Below are 16,170 nucleotides of genomic sequence, written 5' to 3' on the forward strand. Positions count from 1 at the left end.
ATGGCGATTCGCAGCTTCCTCTTCTAGTTTTATTCACTTGTTGCGCCATTAGAATCTGTCCGGACTTTTAGGGACTAGTTTACTACTTCTTCTTTTCTAATTTCGCCTGCCCATCTCATTCTTTGTCTGACTCCCATTCTGTCTTTGTTCTGAGGTGTCCACTCCATAACAATCTTGTTCAACTTAGTGCTATCTCTCCTTATAAAGTGCCCTGTCCATTCGAACTTCAGCTTTTTAAAGTTTCTAGTGCAGAATTCTTCTTTATAAATCTCATTCCTTACTTTACCACTTCGTTTATCTTAAGTACACTTTGCTCTAATCTTCTAAGCTACACTTGTATTTGGTTGCTTGAGATTTAGTTATGTTCTAAGTTTGACAGCCGTAGGTTAGCACAGTTGATGAATATAAAAGTGTGCATTTTTTCCTAAATGAGCCTAGTAATTAGAATTTTTCAGGTACAAAGATGGCGAGGAGGTGCATGAAGATGCTCACATTAAGATTTCCAGGGATAGCCATCGTGTTGAGAACTACGAGCTGACGGTAAATTTAGTCAAAGCTGAGGACAGTGGAGAATACGAGGTGCGAGCTAAAAATGAGAATGGTACAGCGGTTACAAAGACTACAGTCATTGTGCAGAGTAAGTGACAACCATTTTTTATTTTATTTTTTTTATTTTCCCTAAAATCAAAAATTTATTGCAGTTATAAGAAATTATTTTCAATTTTTAAAGTTTGCTTAATGATAAATCATTAATATTATCAAAATTCTGCACAACAGTTAGTATCATCTCTGTCATCAACAGTTAGTATCAGGTGCACAATTATTTTGGGAATTTAATAATACCTCAGATCCTAGCTTTATTTTGTTACATTTATTTGATTAATTTTAAGAGATTAATTCAGTGACGTATCATGCTATTAGGCGTTCCTAAGTAATGCTATTTACAATTATTGTGTATGAAGTTTTTCCTCCTTGCGATCTAGTATTCAAATCCACTTAGCAAATACTCTAGCAAGACTTAATGCACCTACATAAACTTTAATAACTCCTCTTGCCGTTGTTAGATTAGAATCTTTCCTAAAAGAACTACACAACTCCAGCGAGTCTGAGTCGCGAAAAATTGAAGTTTCAATGTGTTAATCTGTGTTGAAAATCGGCCAAAAAATGTATTTTTTTACATTTCAAATTATTGAGATCGGGGAAAGAAAATTCACTTTTATGAATCATGTTTCGCCCGAGTTATTAATGCGGCAAACTTTCTCCAAAATAATTGCTCGAATATACCTTTCATGATCTCTAATGCAGCAATTTAGCCTAATGACTTTATCGCTCTAGTGTCAATTCACTCACCCCTACATACTGTGAATGAGAGTTCACATGGAATTATAGGGATTATTTTTTTAAGTTAACGGGGTTTGGAGCACTACAACCAACGTAGATGTGTTTAACACGTCTCACCGTGGCCAGGTGAAACCATACATCCAGTTTCTAGGCCAGTGCCAATACAACTTCTCTTTAATGAAGGTGGCTCCTCCAAATTAAATGAATCTGGAAAAGTTCTTAAGATTACATCCTCTTGTAACATCGTAACTTCCTAGACTCTCTATGGAAGTTCCAAGAAAAACAGAGGGCTGGCTGTCTAGGATAACCATTCCCTAAATTCCTCATACCCCAATTCATCTTTAATACCAGCGTACCCCATTCGAAGGTATTTATTTATCTAAAAGGTTACCTTAAAAAGCTTCTAATCCAAGAAAATGAAGGGTTTTCTCAAACTTTCAACGTAGTTAAAATACGTGGTACTGATTTCATCCAAAATTAATGTACAAGAACGGGTAATAAAGGCATGCACTTCTTGTCAAGCAAAGTACATCACCGAATATATTTTCAATTTTTGTTTTTTTTTACATACTTTTTTTCCCCCAGATTATAAGAAACTAGAGAAACAAAAAATCTCAGCATGATTTTGATTTGTTCATTTCAGCATGATTTTGGATTTCAAAAAAAAAAAAAAATTGCCATAAAATATTCTGCTCTAGATGGATAGATATTTTCTTAGTGTATGATTATATTCCAGCCAAGGCAATTGAATTTTTTTATTTTTTTCATAACTCAAAGGAGACATTTATTGAGTAATATTTTCTCAAGATTTAAAATTCTTTTTTGTATTTATTCGCCTGTGTGTGTGTGCGAAACTGTGTGTTTTCTGTTTTTATTTTGATATTGTCCTTTAGCAAGATCATCTACTGGAACACTTGAAAATACCAGCGTAGCCACAATTACACAGAAACAGAGTGAAGAAGAACAAAATGTAGCTAGCCTTGGTAGTTTAGAGCATAAAGAAGATCTATTCATCATAGATACGGCTGATCATTGCAAGGATGATCAAATTAGACATGAAGTATCACAGGGACATTTGCAAGGTATAATTAAGTACAACACACACAAACAAATATTAATAATTACAAGAAATACAAAACAAATAAAAAAATAAGTTCAGTTCAAAAAAAGAAATTATTAGAGTGTTTCTGTTTTTGTTAGATTAGGTTTGACAATGGTGTGCAATTGCGTAGCTCCTCTTAAATTGTTAAGGTTTTTTAGCAAGAATATTATCAAAAGGATGTAGAAAAAAAAAGTTTTTTCTAACTAAAAAAAGTTCAATAGATTTTAAAATCAATTTATGTCGGACGTTTACAAACTACATGCTACATTAATCTTTAGCTTTATATTAATGTCAGTTGCTGAAATTGGCATTCTCCAAGTAAAATCCAAGCTGAATATGGCTTTGACCCACTTTGGACATCGATTCAAAAGAGTGACTGAGCGCTTCTGCCTACAAACGTCATCAAAAGAGCATCTTGAATGTCTATCCCCTGCGTTAACACTCACCTATAAACTCTCCTTCCTATTAGAGTAGAAACTGAGCGCTATGGTCAATAAAACAGCAATTCATCCTTTACAGGGACACACGGAACCAAATTATTCGCAAAAAATTATAATAATTAAAGTATTAAATTGAAAAGCGGTCATTTTTGTTTCTACACACCTTTTATAAACGTTTAGGATGAAGTTACTGCCTCTAAAATCACCTATTTTTTGGATTTACTTGGCCTTTGTTTTTCTTTATGTTCGCCAGTTTTTTTCTACATATTTTATTTCTTTTAACTGCAGTGTTCATTCTGTAGTTATGAATGTGTACCAGGTGAGAACATTCAGTTAGATTAGATTAGATTAGATTAAATTTGGGTGGCCTCAAGGCCTGCGCCACCGCGACCCCTATTGATCTATTGTGGCTCCCCGACTTTAGAGCTCACCCTCCAGACCCGTCCGTTTAATCAGACTCTTAATTCTGGAGAGTGGCTCCTGGGTAAAGCTCTCAGGCCTTGGTTTTTCCTCCCCGAGAAGTAACATCCTTAGCCATAGAACATTCAGTTACAAAAATTAATCAAAATTACTATTAAAAACGGCTGAATACAAAAACATTTCATTGCACTGAATGTAACTAAAATGACATTTTTCGACAGAAACTACTCTAAATAGTTTCATGAACTTATTTTCCTTAACTTTTATCTTCAGAATAACCTACCCACGAACATTTTGCTGTAATTCAGCTTCTTTAAGATAAAATATAGAGGAAAAAAAAGGTCAACATTTCTCATTTAATATTTGTTTTTCTTCTATTCTAGTCATAAAATTGCCATTTTGAATTTGAGAATTTCTTTACATGTGAAAGAGAGGAAATTTGAGACTTCTTTCCTTCAGAAGTTGATCCCCTTTGCAGAAATTAAATATAGATCTCTTTTATTTACTATAGTCTCAAGTAAATTAAATTGATTAAATCAATTAAAAAAAAAAAAAATAAAGTGATAATTGTTAATTCACTATTCACTTACAAATTCCTATTAACATATCTGTTATTAATCAAAAAAATTTAGCCTAAAACATGTTTTACAGAAACTATCTAACACAACAGACATTTTTTTCTAAACTTTATCTCTAGAATAGAAGAATTATTATGAAAAAAAAAGTTTATTTGAGTTAACACACTATTTTGTTTTTTACATCACATCTTGTGAGTTAAAGCATCTAATTTAATCAATTGTACAGGGGCCCTCTGATTATGTGCCAAACTGATCCATCTTCTTAAACGGTAAACATTTGCTAACATAAACCAGCAAATTATTGCATCTATGGTCCCTAAAAATTTACTTGAATGTGTGGATTTTAGTGAAGCCGATGTTAGTCTGGGCATCTTCTTGAATGATAAAGTCGGTGGAAATTGTCAAAATTTATATTCCGAATGACGGGAATGAATATTTCGCAAACAATGTAAAAATAAAGTATCAGATCTAGCAAAAGCGCTGTAAAACCTTGACACTGCAAGGGAGATTGACATTTTTATCTCCGGTCCTTTTTTTAACTGCTTCAAGTATGGATTACATGCATATATCAAAAATGATTATTAAAGTTGCTCATCACTCAATGGTTCTGAATACTGCCAGAATAACATTTTTCCCCTTGAAAAGAGGTTAAACAAAAACTGAACAAAGCGGTTGAATAATAAATAAAGATATACAATGAATATTAGCGTTATCTTTTATAAGTAAGTTCCCTCAGCTGATAAATTTAAATGTAAGGTGAAACCTGTATAATATTTATGGAGCTGTTTGCAAAAGGAGATACCAATTTACAAGAAAGGTTTACCGTTAATATAAATAGAGTATTAATAATTAACAGCACTTAGTTAGAGTACAAAGAAAATCTCAAATAATTAGCGGTCTTTTTATATATTTATTTTGGTGGCGTTCAAATAAGAAAAGTCAATCAGTTTTATAGATCAATTATGGAACTAAAAAACAAAAATAATAAGGTTGCTACAAGTTGTTAGCCGTATATTGGAGACAATAGGAAAGATAACGTATTTACTTCTTGGCTCATTCTACTTGGATAATGTAGAAGTTCTACTTTGTATATATTATAATAATACTACACTTCTTTAAATTATTATTTAATTTAATTTAATCTCCTAACAATGGCACTAGTTTCTATTACTACTCGTATAATTTCAACTAATATAAAAATTAATATTTATTTCAACGTAAAACATAGTGTTGGAAAGTGTAGAATGGTATCTAGCATAGAGTATAAATTGCTGTATCATTGACTAACATTTGAAAAGATAAAAAAACCAACTTGTTGATATTTTATTTGCTAAAAGAATTTACTTATTTTTATGGTACGCAATGGTTGATTCCATTTAAGTTTTATTTAATGAAGCAAATAAAAATTTAAGCTACGTTAGTGTTGTTATGTAAGCCATTGTACTAACTACGTAAAATCTCGTAAAAATTTATGAATAATTTTTGCTTAGCAAAAAAGAGCGAACCTCATTCCAATCCTAGTTTAGTTTAAATCTACATTTTCTGGATTGCCAAATTCTACGCGAACGCGACCGTGGGTCTATTGGGGCATCACTAGTATAGCAACTACTTTGTTCTCTGTCTATTTAATTAAACTCAAGAATCTGGAAAAAGGAAAGCTGCTCATTAGCCTAAATCTCAGATATAAAAGCTTTTGAAGCTTCCTGACAAAACGTACCTGTTGTCAGAATGATTCAATCCTGCAGTAAGAATGTTTATGGTCATCAGTTTGGCCACCTGACCTAATTGATTTAACTCTCACAGTAAACTTTCCTGGGTAAAGCGATTAGACCCATCATTGCCTATATACTTGAATATCCAGGCATCCAAACGAATACCTTATTTTGGCCACTAGTTCTCGTGCAACAATCGATGATGACTTTATGTTCCACAAAGCCGCCTGACAGTCTAAGAACATGACAGAACCTGGAATTAATTATCCCCTGGTTCATGATCTTCGCAGCAATTCAAATGGTTACTGCAACTTAATTATTGTGGGCAGTTGTCTTGGCTTACCGAGATATCAAATCTTGGATGTGCCTCGTATATTTCTGCTCTCACCGAAAAAAAAATATATATTGATTTCCCAGGACTTTAGAAATATGAATCTTCGTATTTTTGGAACATCGCAACGTCTCATATCTATTGCTCAGATTATAGCAGGATGAAGTGCCGTACTAAGGTTGTTGTTCTAAGTCCTTAATGCGGCAGAAAAAAAAAAAAAAAAAAATACAGAATCTCAACTGTTTTTGAAAAATTAACGTTTTCTACGTTTTTGTTCGCTACGTCCCCTTCATAAAAGTGTTATAACTCTTAGCAAACAAGAGTAAAGCAAATTTAATTATGCCAATCAAAATAAGTTAATTTTTCTGTTTTTTATTCCGCCCCCTTAAGAGTTTATCAGAAATACCATTTGCTTCAAAATTTTGTAAATTGTAAAAATATTAGTTTTCAAAATATAATGTAACTTAAAATCTTTCAATGTTTCTGCTTCTTTTTAAAACAATAAATGTCAAAATTTCTTTTCAACTGCTGAATTTAAGATAGCAAGTCATCAATCCTTAATGAATTTGAAGCTTTTTATTTAAGACTATTTTCAGATATCTGACTGCTTATTTTTTAAAGAGAAACATTTGTGGAGAGAGGTGAATTATTTGAAAGTTTGAAAGTAATTAAATTTTTTAAATTTTAAGATCCAAAGTGGTGCTCATTTAATAGTAATAAATGGCCATCATCTAGAGGAAAATTTAGTGTTCTTTCTAGTGGTATAATTAAATTTGCTCTAGCTCAAACCCTCAGGGAGTTGAAAATTATTTTCATAGAAACTAATCCTGAAATATTAAAGAAATGAAATATGCAAATTTTCGAAAAAAGTTGAGTATGGTTTATAGGAACGTTGTGTCACAAATGAGATAAAGAACAACCCTCTTAAGAACGTCCAATTCAACCTACTACATTCTGTTTTCTGAGCTTTTTGTATGTGAACAATGTCAACAACTATGAAGTAACTCCTGCAATTAATAGCAATATTATTAATTACATTCGACCAGCTGGCATTCATTATAATTTATTACAATCCCATACAAAAAATCACATTTAAATAAGATTATTTTCAGGTAACGCTTTAGTTCAAATGGAAAATGAAATTAATGAAACAATGGATGAAATTAAAGAAAATGGTTACATTAAATGTATTGAAATACGAACTAAAGGACAGCAGCAATATATGACCGACAGTGATACACAACAACACATTGAAATGATCGGAATACATAAAGAGATGCACATGATAGCAATCACATCATCACTGGAAGAAAACCAAGACACTGAAGTTTCAAAAATGACTTTAGAAATGGGCAAACTAGACAATGGGGAATCTGATATCGCCAAAAAAATGTCCATAACAGATGATGCAACAATGAAAAATTCTTTAATACCCACGGAAAAAGAAGAAGAAATCCAAAAACCCAAGGATGTTTCCATCGATGATGGTAAAACACTTTTAAAACCATTTTCATCAGCGGAGAAACAGGAAGAAACCCAGAGAGCTAAAGATATTTCTATAAAGGTTCGTGAGCCAACTTTGAAACCAGAAAAAAACGAAATAACTCCCAAACCCGCTGATGTTTCTATAAAAGATGGTGAAATCTCTTTGGAACCTTTACTTTCTGTGAAAGAAACAGAAGAAACCCATAAGTCTATTGATCTCTCTGTAATGGATGGTGAATTACCTTCAAAGCTTTCAATTTCTGCTAAAAAAGACGAAGACATCCAGAAGCTTATAGATGTTTATGTAAAGGATGTTGAATCACCTTTAAAGTTTTCAACTTCTGCTGAAAAAGACGAAGAAATCCCAAAAGTTGAGGATGTAACCTTAAAGGATGACGAATTTCCTTTAGAAACTTTAATGTCTATTGATAAGGACGAAGAAACTCTAAAACCTGAAAATACTTCCATAAAGGATAGTGAATCTCCTGTAAGGTCTTTGATTTCTGTAGAAAAAGACGATAAAATCCAAAATCCCAAGGATAATTCTATAAAGGACGGGGAATCATCTTTAAAGAGGTTAATTTGTGTTGAAAGAGAAGAAGAAACTCAAAAACCCGCTTATGTTTCCATAAAGGATGATGAATCACCATTGGAGCATTTAATTTCTGCTGTTAAAGACGAAGAAATCCAAAAGCTCAACGATATCATAAAGGACGGCGAATCACCTTTAAAACCATTGAGTTTTGCTGAAAACGAAGAAGAAACACAAAAATACGCTGATGTTTCCTTAACAGATAGTGAAACACTTTCTGCGAATAAAGAACAAGAAACTCAAAAATCTTTAGATATTAAAGACATTGAAACACCTTCTGCAGTTCTAATTTCTGCTGAAAAAGCCATAAGGACAATGGAAAACCCCAATGCTAGCTCCATCGACGATTTAGAAACATGTATTGGATCTAAGTTGTTTGATAAATTAGATGAAACAAATTTATCTGATGGTAAGTTAGAGGCATCTCACTTTGGCCAGTATGGATTAGTGGAACAGAATCAAAAAACACATTCAAAAATTTCAAACCTTGAGCAGAATACTGAAAACAATGGTAAGATAATTACTGACTACATTACAAATAAATACATTTACACTTTAATGAAATAGGGCAAAATTTAAAAGTAGATCTTGAAAACACTAATCGAATTTACGGATGTAAAGGGGAAGAACAGAACACCATGCTTATTCGAGGTATGTATTGGCTGCACCAACCAACCTTGAAAAGAGATTAGGGGAAGTAGATTAGGGGCAGTCCTCTCACCTGGTTTTCCTTTTACAACCGTGAAGGCAGGATCGGGAACTTCAACAATGTGATTCTCGAGTCGCGCTTTTCGATGTACACTTTTAACAGTTTCCAGGTACAGATGTAACACTGGAAGGTTTTCGTAAGCTTAAAAATAGCTTCATTCAACCTACCTACGGTCGTTATTCATTCTTAAACTTGTTTTATAAATTCACGTTCGTTATTTTCTCTATTGTGCCAGATCCATACCGTTTAGGGTCACTAAAACTTAACTCTCTTTAACGTTTATGCAATTGTATCATACTTTAGGGTAGCTTATGCTCCATGAATGTAAGGATTGCGCTTTATGAACAGTTTCCCTTGGTACAAACTAAACAACTGGCATGAATTGAAATGCAAGATTTAGGTGTCTTGGTTGGGGCCTATTTCAACAGAGCAAACTTAGGCATAATGACCTTAGCAGTTAAATTATATATATAAATGGAGAAAATTATTAATCCGCAATCTCAAATAATCAGGTGTTCTGGTTTCCTTTGCACCCAAGCGTATGTATGTTGTTACCACATGAAAGCGTTTTTAAACACTTCAAATAAAAACGATAAAAATTATAAAACAAGTTTAAGGCATTAGGAAATGGTTGAAAATTTCGAAATGCTCAAGCACTGCATATAGGTGCATATCGTTGCTTGCATTGGGTGAAAGGCTGATATGGATTGTTTTACATGCTCCGCTCAAATACCCTACGCAGAATATAAGAATTGTTAAATAATTGTTCTTAGTTTCTAACATTGATGGATATATGTTAATTTAAGTAAGAAATAAAGAGAACATTTTGGAACTATTTCAAACACTTTCTCTTAGAATTCATCTTTTGTTTGTTCTAATGTATTTCTCATTTAGAACTATTTGGACTACTCTTTCTTTGTGCTAATGTTTTCTTGAAACTACCAGTTCAATCGCTGGTCCTAAAAATAAAGAAAGGAAAGAAGTGTGTTAGAGATTATACACATAGTCAACGACTCTAACAATACTGTTAATAGAAGGATTAACTTAAACCAAATATATTACTTAAGTATACAATTTAAAAATTTCGCCTTAACAAGCTGCCATTACAGTTAACTGAGTGCAACCTCCGCTCAATGTGAAGTAATTCATCACAACGAGGCGCTAAAGGTTCATTCCTACCTGAAATATTTACCAATTTTATACAAAACCATCTTTCAAGACTTACAACGAACGTATTGTACAATAAGCCTCTGCAATGATTTAGGTAGGGAAGGGATTAGCTATGAGGTTAGCATACTGGACTCCCACGCGGAGGTCCCGGGTTCGAATCCAGCAGCTGACCCTTAGATTTTCTCTTCCTAGGAGCTTCTTACAGCTCACTGTCCGGTGATGGACAGTGTTGTCTGTAACGAGAGAACACTGTCCGGAGGCCGGCAGTGCACTGGAAAAAGCTCCGGGCGCTAATGACCTCAGCTGTTGATGCGCCAAAAAAAAAAAAAAAAAAAAATGATTTAGGTCCCGCGCAGTGTACCCCAATACTTCACAAAAATCTAAATTCTCCACATATGTGCTTCATTTAAACAAACCTGACAACTTCCGCCAAAAAATTACAAGCTTTAACGATGTTGCACTTATTTGCAGTTTAAAATATCAAGGTTGTGGCAGAAGGTTTGTGCGTATTTCTTTTAATTAAACTCTCCTAAAAAGCTTATTGGTTTTACACATGGTCTAATGGTTAGCAAACACCAGAAGTGCACGCATTCCCCAAGAAGAAGAAATTTACTCTCAGCAGTGATACCCGAAACGCTCTCTGTGGTTTCATATTTTAATTTGCGTTAGAATGTTTTTCCGTTATTTATTGAAATAGCAGTTTTCATACTGCCATATCCCTTCAAGAAACTCCATCTAGCACTGACTTCGATCGTGCTGAAAGAAAGCACATACACCTGCATCGGTAAAATGCTGATTCATTCAATTGAATCTCAATTAGAAAAAATAAAACTTTACGTTTCTCATTAGGTTTCATTGTGACGAGTTATCTTATATGAAATCGTACTGTAGAATGCGCTAAGTTGTGTAAACATCTCTAAAAGTACAATACGAATAGTAATTTATAATAAGCAACAAATAAGTAAAAGCATTTTCTTTTACATTCAACAGAAAAATACGCACATACTTTTTGTTACCCTTGGGAATATATTTTGTCTATTTTATGATCGAATTATAAAATAATTTCAGTTCTAAGAAAATCAGCTTTACGTCGTTGCCTACAGAATATTCTAAATTTATTTTGATTTATTGTGATCGTTTGTGTGAATATTTGTTGAATGATTAATTCGGTGAAACATCAGAAAATGTTATTGCAAAGTTCAGGAACAATCTTGAGTCTTAAGAGATCACAATCCATGTATCCATTCTGATGGTGCTCCAGACACAATAAACACAGAAGTTAACGAAGTATCTTTAACGAAAAATCTGAACTTTCACATGACACATTGATATTGGTACCAATGGTCTCTGCTTCAAGAGCTCAGTTCTCTTGGTTCTTTAATGACAATATTTTTTAACATAATAATTTTCTCTTAAAGTTTAGCAATGCATTGAGAAGAATCCGGAACATTAACGATCCGGAAATGGACGCAAATTACTTATTATGTATAAAATCTTATATTTTCTTTAAAAAATAACCAATTTCTGATTCACAAATTCTTTACCGACTTCTCGAAGATTTAGAAAATTCCTGAAATGTTTTCAAACGTTTTCTGACAAAATTTCACCAAAATTCTAAATTTCTTCAGTAATAGTTTTCATAAAAACTTCCTAAAAAAAAAGTTAAGCTATTAACCTAATAATTATAATATTGGTATAATAAGAGCTTTAAGTTTTTGTACCTTGAAATACAGGGTGTCCCAAGCTATATGGATAACGACTTTTTCTCGGAAACTAAGACAGCTAGAAAAAAACTAAAAACTAAGGAAACACGTATTTTTAGTTTTTTTCTAGCTGTCTTAGTTTCGAGAAAAAGTCGTTATCCATATAGCTTGGGACACCCTGTATATGAATATTTTTGATATCGTAAATTAAACTTCATTTTATTTTTTAATAAATTTCTGTTTTCTATACATTTTAACTTGTATCAGTTATTTTCCGTTAAATTAATTGTTTGCCGTTGTAAACTACTGTATTCTATGTATTCTTATGTATCTTGTTTAAGAAATATAAAAAGTATGTACGTATGTTTAATAAGCTTCTTTGCATGAATTGCTTGATACATTCTAACACTCAATAGTGTGATTTTATGAATAATTTATAGATCTGTCAATTTGGATTGAATATATTGTGCACGATTTAAGTGAAATGAATAAAAAGTAATTTTAAAAGGGTTTTTGAAATGCCGAAATTATGCTGGACTTTTAATATCATCAAAACAGACTCAAGCAAAAGAACCACATCTTCCAGAGCCACAGGAAGAAAATCAGGAACAGAATTTTTTAGTAAAACAATATTACTTAAAACAAAGTGCACAAACTATTTTCAGTTAAATCAATCTCTTTCATTTAAAAATATTATATTTGTTCGTAATTAAATTAGTAAATTGACAAAAAGTTTAAATTTGAACAGGAAATTCTAATAACAAATGCGTTCAAGTACTTAAGCTCAATCCAATTGTAAATCTACTATTATAAGAATGTTTTTGCCCTGTTTTAAAAAAAAGTCTGCATCCGCTGTTTCATAATTTTACTAACTTGCTAATTATTTATTGAATAAAGCAGACATTACTACGGATTTTGAAAGCAAAAATGTCTGATAAAAAAATTAACATCAATTCATTTTTTTTCAAATTTTATATAATTATTTGCGTATTTAAAGGTTTTTATTTTACTTTTTTCTTTTTTTTACAGAGCAAGTTTAAATTTTATTTTTAAAAAACGCTCTAGTGTGGTGTGCAACTTAGATTCTGAATTATTTTTTCTGTTTTTGAGATAATTTTGTTTCGTTTATTGATTCACCTCATCAGAGATTCAATTGCTACTTAGATTTATTAATTTATTATTTGTAGGTATTGTATTTATTTATTCATTGATTTTTTACAGCATCTCCAACTATAACGAAATCTTACATGAAAGATATAGATGTATTTGAAACCTGGGAACATACTTTCGAAATTGAAGCAGTTGGCACACCAAAACCAACTGCAAAATGGTAAACACAAAAATAATTATTTATTTGTTTTTAGTTTTAACATTGACCTTCAATTGCATTAATGAGGGTTCTTAAATAATAATTCTGCTATGATTATTCTTTACACTTTATTTACTAATTGCATTATGTAGGCCTTCCATTTTTTTTGTTTAACTTTTACTCTAAAAATTAATTAAAAACTGCCACAAATTTTATATTTCTTATATGAGCCATGAGAGGATACGACAATAGAACTTTGACAAAATCTTTCAATCCTTCTAGCTTAACTGAAATGGTTGTTTAGTTTATGAGATTTTATTGAAAAAGGCCCCCTTTTTTACTTGCACCGTTTTTTTTTCCAGAAATAATTAATTTTAGAAACACTTTTGAGGTAGACGATGGTTAAGTTTTTTCAAACTTCTGGTAAGAATGTTCACATTAGATTTTTTTCTTTCACTTACTTCTCATAGGCGATGCAATCTAGCATACTATTTTGAGTTTTCACGGGAATTCACGTCGTCTGAGTATGAAGAAATGGTTTTTACTGATTGGTTTGTTAAGAAAAAAAAAATATCCAAATCGTTTATTAGTTTGGTTTTATTCATAAGATTACTGAAATATAACAATTAAAAATTCACTTCGATTGGCAGGCTCAAAGATGGAAAAGAAATTAAAGGATCAGAAAGGTTTATTGCAAGAGAAGAAGGTGAAGTCAAATATAAATTTGAGGTGGTGGATTGTCAGCTGACGGACACCGGGGAATACAGAGTGGTGCTGTCTAACAATCTGGGCGAAGCCACAGAATCCGCCAAATTGAAAATAATTGGTAAGAAATCTGCATTTACCAAGCAGAAGGAACTAGACTTGCTATTTATTCGATGATCTTCGTGTGCTTCGGGTGTTTAAACCTAATAACACAAACAAAGGCTTGCAATAACATTAGTGGGTTCAGTGAACACATAGGCACTTATTACTCTTCGAGGAGAGGGACCGAGACCAACGCTATCCAATGCTTCTATGCCCATAGTTACATTATCTACCAGCACCCAGTCATTGGATGAAAAATGCCAACTTTGTCAACCATCAGCGGCAATTTTGCCGAATTGCCATATTGTCGCTTGTCGTGTTCACATGGAGAGCGTATAGGAGCTGTTCTTCATATTGATTCTAAAAGATATGCGCCTGCAGGAAAATGCCTTCTTGTCCCAGCCTGAAGTTCGCCGTGAACTCTTACCTTGAGATAATGTTGGGAAATTCATAACGCTTAGATTTATTGCGCTACTTTCTCTCATATTCTTCCATTTATCTCGATATTTTGTTTGAGAAAATGTAGCCGGTTACAGCAGGTGGCTCGTTCCCTTTGCCGATGGGTCAGAAAACTTTTCCCTTCACTTTATAGTGACTGGGGAACCCATAAATTAATGAATATCCACGTTTTGACAATTAACGATTAACACAGTTTTTCAAATTCTGTTTACTCGGGAATTGAGGCGTTGGAATCTGGAGCCGAGAGTAAAATTAATTTCTCTAGTCTTCCAAGAAGAGAGTTCTGGTCTTGACTTAATAATGGGACTCCAGCTCTAGTGCAGCTGAGTCCACAACTTTAATCTCCACAGCCAATTTAGTACAGTATTAGTGTACTGCCTTCTTCCCTTGGAATATTCTATTTGACTACTACTTTGATCAAACAAATACCCTGAAACCAACAACTCTCTAAACTCTGTATAGGTGCAATTCTGCTGTCTTATGAACTCTTCAAAAGAGCTCTCGAGAATAAATACGAGTATGTAGAGTCTCCTTACTTCCCCTTAAACCAAAGTGCCCAGACTCGACCTAAACCAGTAGTCTGGGAGGTGTTCTGTAGAAACTCTAGCTTCGTGACGTCAGCCCTATTAAGGATTTTAGCTAGCTGGAGAGTGATCAAATTTGTTACATTCGCATGTTCAGATCCAATAAAGGGAAGAGACGCGCCTTATTTGACAACAGCTTTCTTTCTCCTCATTTCCCAAGATTCTCAAACGATCTTGTACCTATACAAGAAAATTAATAATTAATAGTACTTTTATATTAATAGTATTAATAGTACGTAATTAATAAAATTAATAGTACAAGTTCAAAGAAAAGACATTTCTTTCAATCTTCTAGTACTTGCTAGCACCAATCCAACAGGTGTAGACTTTTAATTTAAAATTATTTGGAAAACTTAGATGTGAAATTATATGGTATTTTCTTTCTGCTTTCTGTAGATGCTAAAGATTTCCGTTTACCGCAAATTCAAAAACCACTGGTTGCTCAAGCTGTGCCGAAGAACAACACAGCCGTACTGAAAGTGGTCCTGACAGCCGATCCAATTCCAGAAGTGGAGTGGTAAGTTTAGATATACCAGATATTGTATATGGCAGATTTGTTGTGGTATATGATACATGGCAGATATGCTATACATTCTCGATTAAAGTGGCAGTGCCACTCCAGTGAATGGATTTTCTTAGTTTTCTCGTATTTTCATAAAAAATGCGTCTACGGATTCTTTTTTACCTTCATACTTTTATTTGATTTTTTTTCGAGAGTAGCCATTTTAGTCGGTATATATGGGAAAAGAAATAAGTTATTCTCTGCTTTAAGGGGCCAATTCAGTGTATTTTATAGTCCTAACACTGACTATTTTTTATATCATAAAATTGGTTGCCTCAAAAATTCAGAATAAAGTTTACGGATTTAACTAGATAAGGGTCTTTAGTAAACGTTCTTGTCCGATCATTGAAGTAAAGCATAATCGGGCGTGGTTAATACCTGGATAAATGACCGCCTGAAGGCACCGCCAGGTGCTTGCAATTTTAGGCGCCCGCAAAGCTAAGATGTAAAATGGAAATGTAGCACAGCTTCGCATGAACTCGCACCTCAAGAAGCCAACATGCTATGGCAGTGTGCATGATAAAATGGAACAGAATGCGTATCCTTATCTACGGGTGTTACATTGTGCGCATCAGACACGATGATGTATTATGCTACTTTTTTGTATTTGTTTCAGGCAGGTAAATGGCAGTGATGTACCGACAGAAATGATCGCAGATTCTGACAGTAAACTGATCCATCACGGATTGAAAGAGTGTATCTTCACGCTGACGATCCCTTCTTGCAAACATGAAAACACTGGAGAGTACAAGTTCAAAGCAGTCAACAAAAGTGGCGAAGCTGAATGTGCGGTTAGTTTGTTTTATTATTCATAACCAAGCATAAAATTTTCAATTCATTTTAGAAGAATAAAACAATAAAATGCT

At 33.1% G+C, this 16,170-nt stretch overlaps 1 protein-coding gene across 9 annotated transcripts in view; it reads left to right on the top strand.

Annotated features, from left to right (window-relative positions):
• The window catches only part of Obsc (Obscurin), a 226,868-nt gene that overhangs the window by 151,228 nt on the left and 59,470 nt on the right, over positions 1-16,170 (top strand). For 7 of the 9 annotated variants that reach the window (XM_074138259.1, XM_074138258.1, XM_074138263.1 and 4 more), the window contains 7 exons: positions 456-637; positions 2,235-2,423; positions 7,037-8,512; positions 12,805-12,913; positions 13,543-13,718; positions 15,139-15,259; positions 15,921-16,095. In XM_074138259.1, coding sequence (XP_073994360.1) covers positions 456-637; positions 2,235-2,423; positions 7,037-8,512; positions 12,805-12,913; positions 13,543-13,718; positions 15,139-15,259; positions 15,921-16,095 — 2,428 coding nt within the window. The remainder of the gene's footprint in view (positions 1-455; positions 638-2,234; positions 2,424-7,036; positions 8,513-12,804; positions 12,914-13,542; positions 13,719-15,138; positions 15,260-15,920; positions 16,096-16,170) is intronic. The other 2 variants (XM_074138266.1, XM_074138267.1) reach the window with 2 other exon arrangements.

Source organism: Rhodnius prolixus, unplaced genomic scaffold, assembly GCF_049639745.1.
Source record: "Rhodnius prolixus isolate KJV_2025 unplaced genomic scaffold, Rpr scaffold_11, whole genome shotgun sequence".
Taxonomy (NCBI): Eukaryota; Metazoa; Arthropoda; class Insecta; order Hemiptera; family Reduviidae; genus Rhodnius; species Rhodnius prolixus.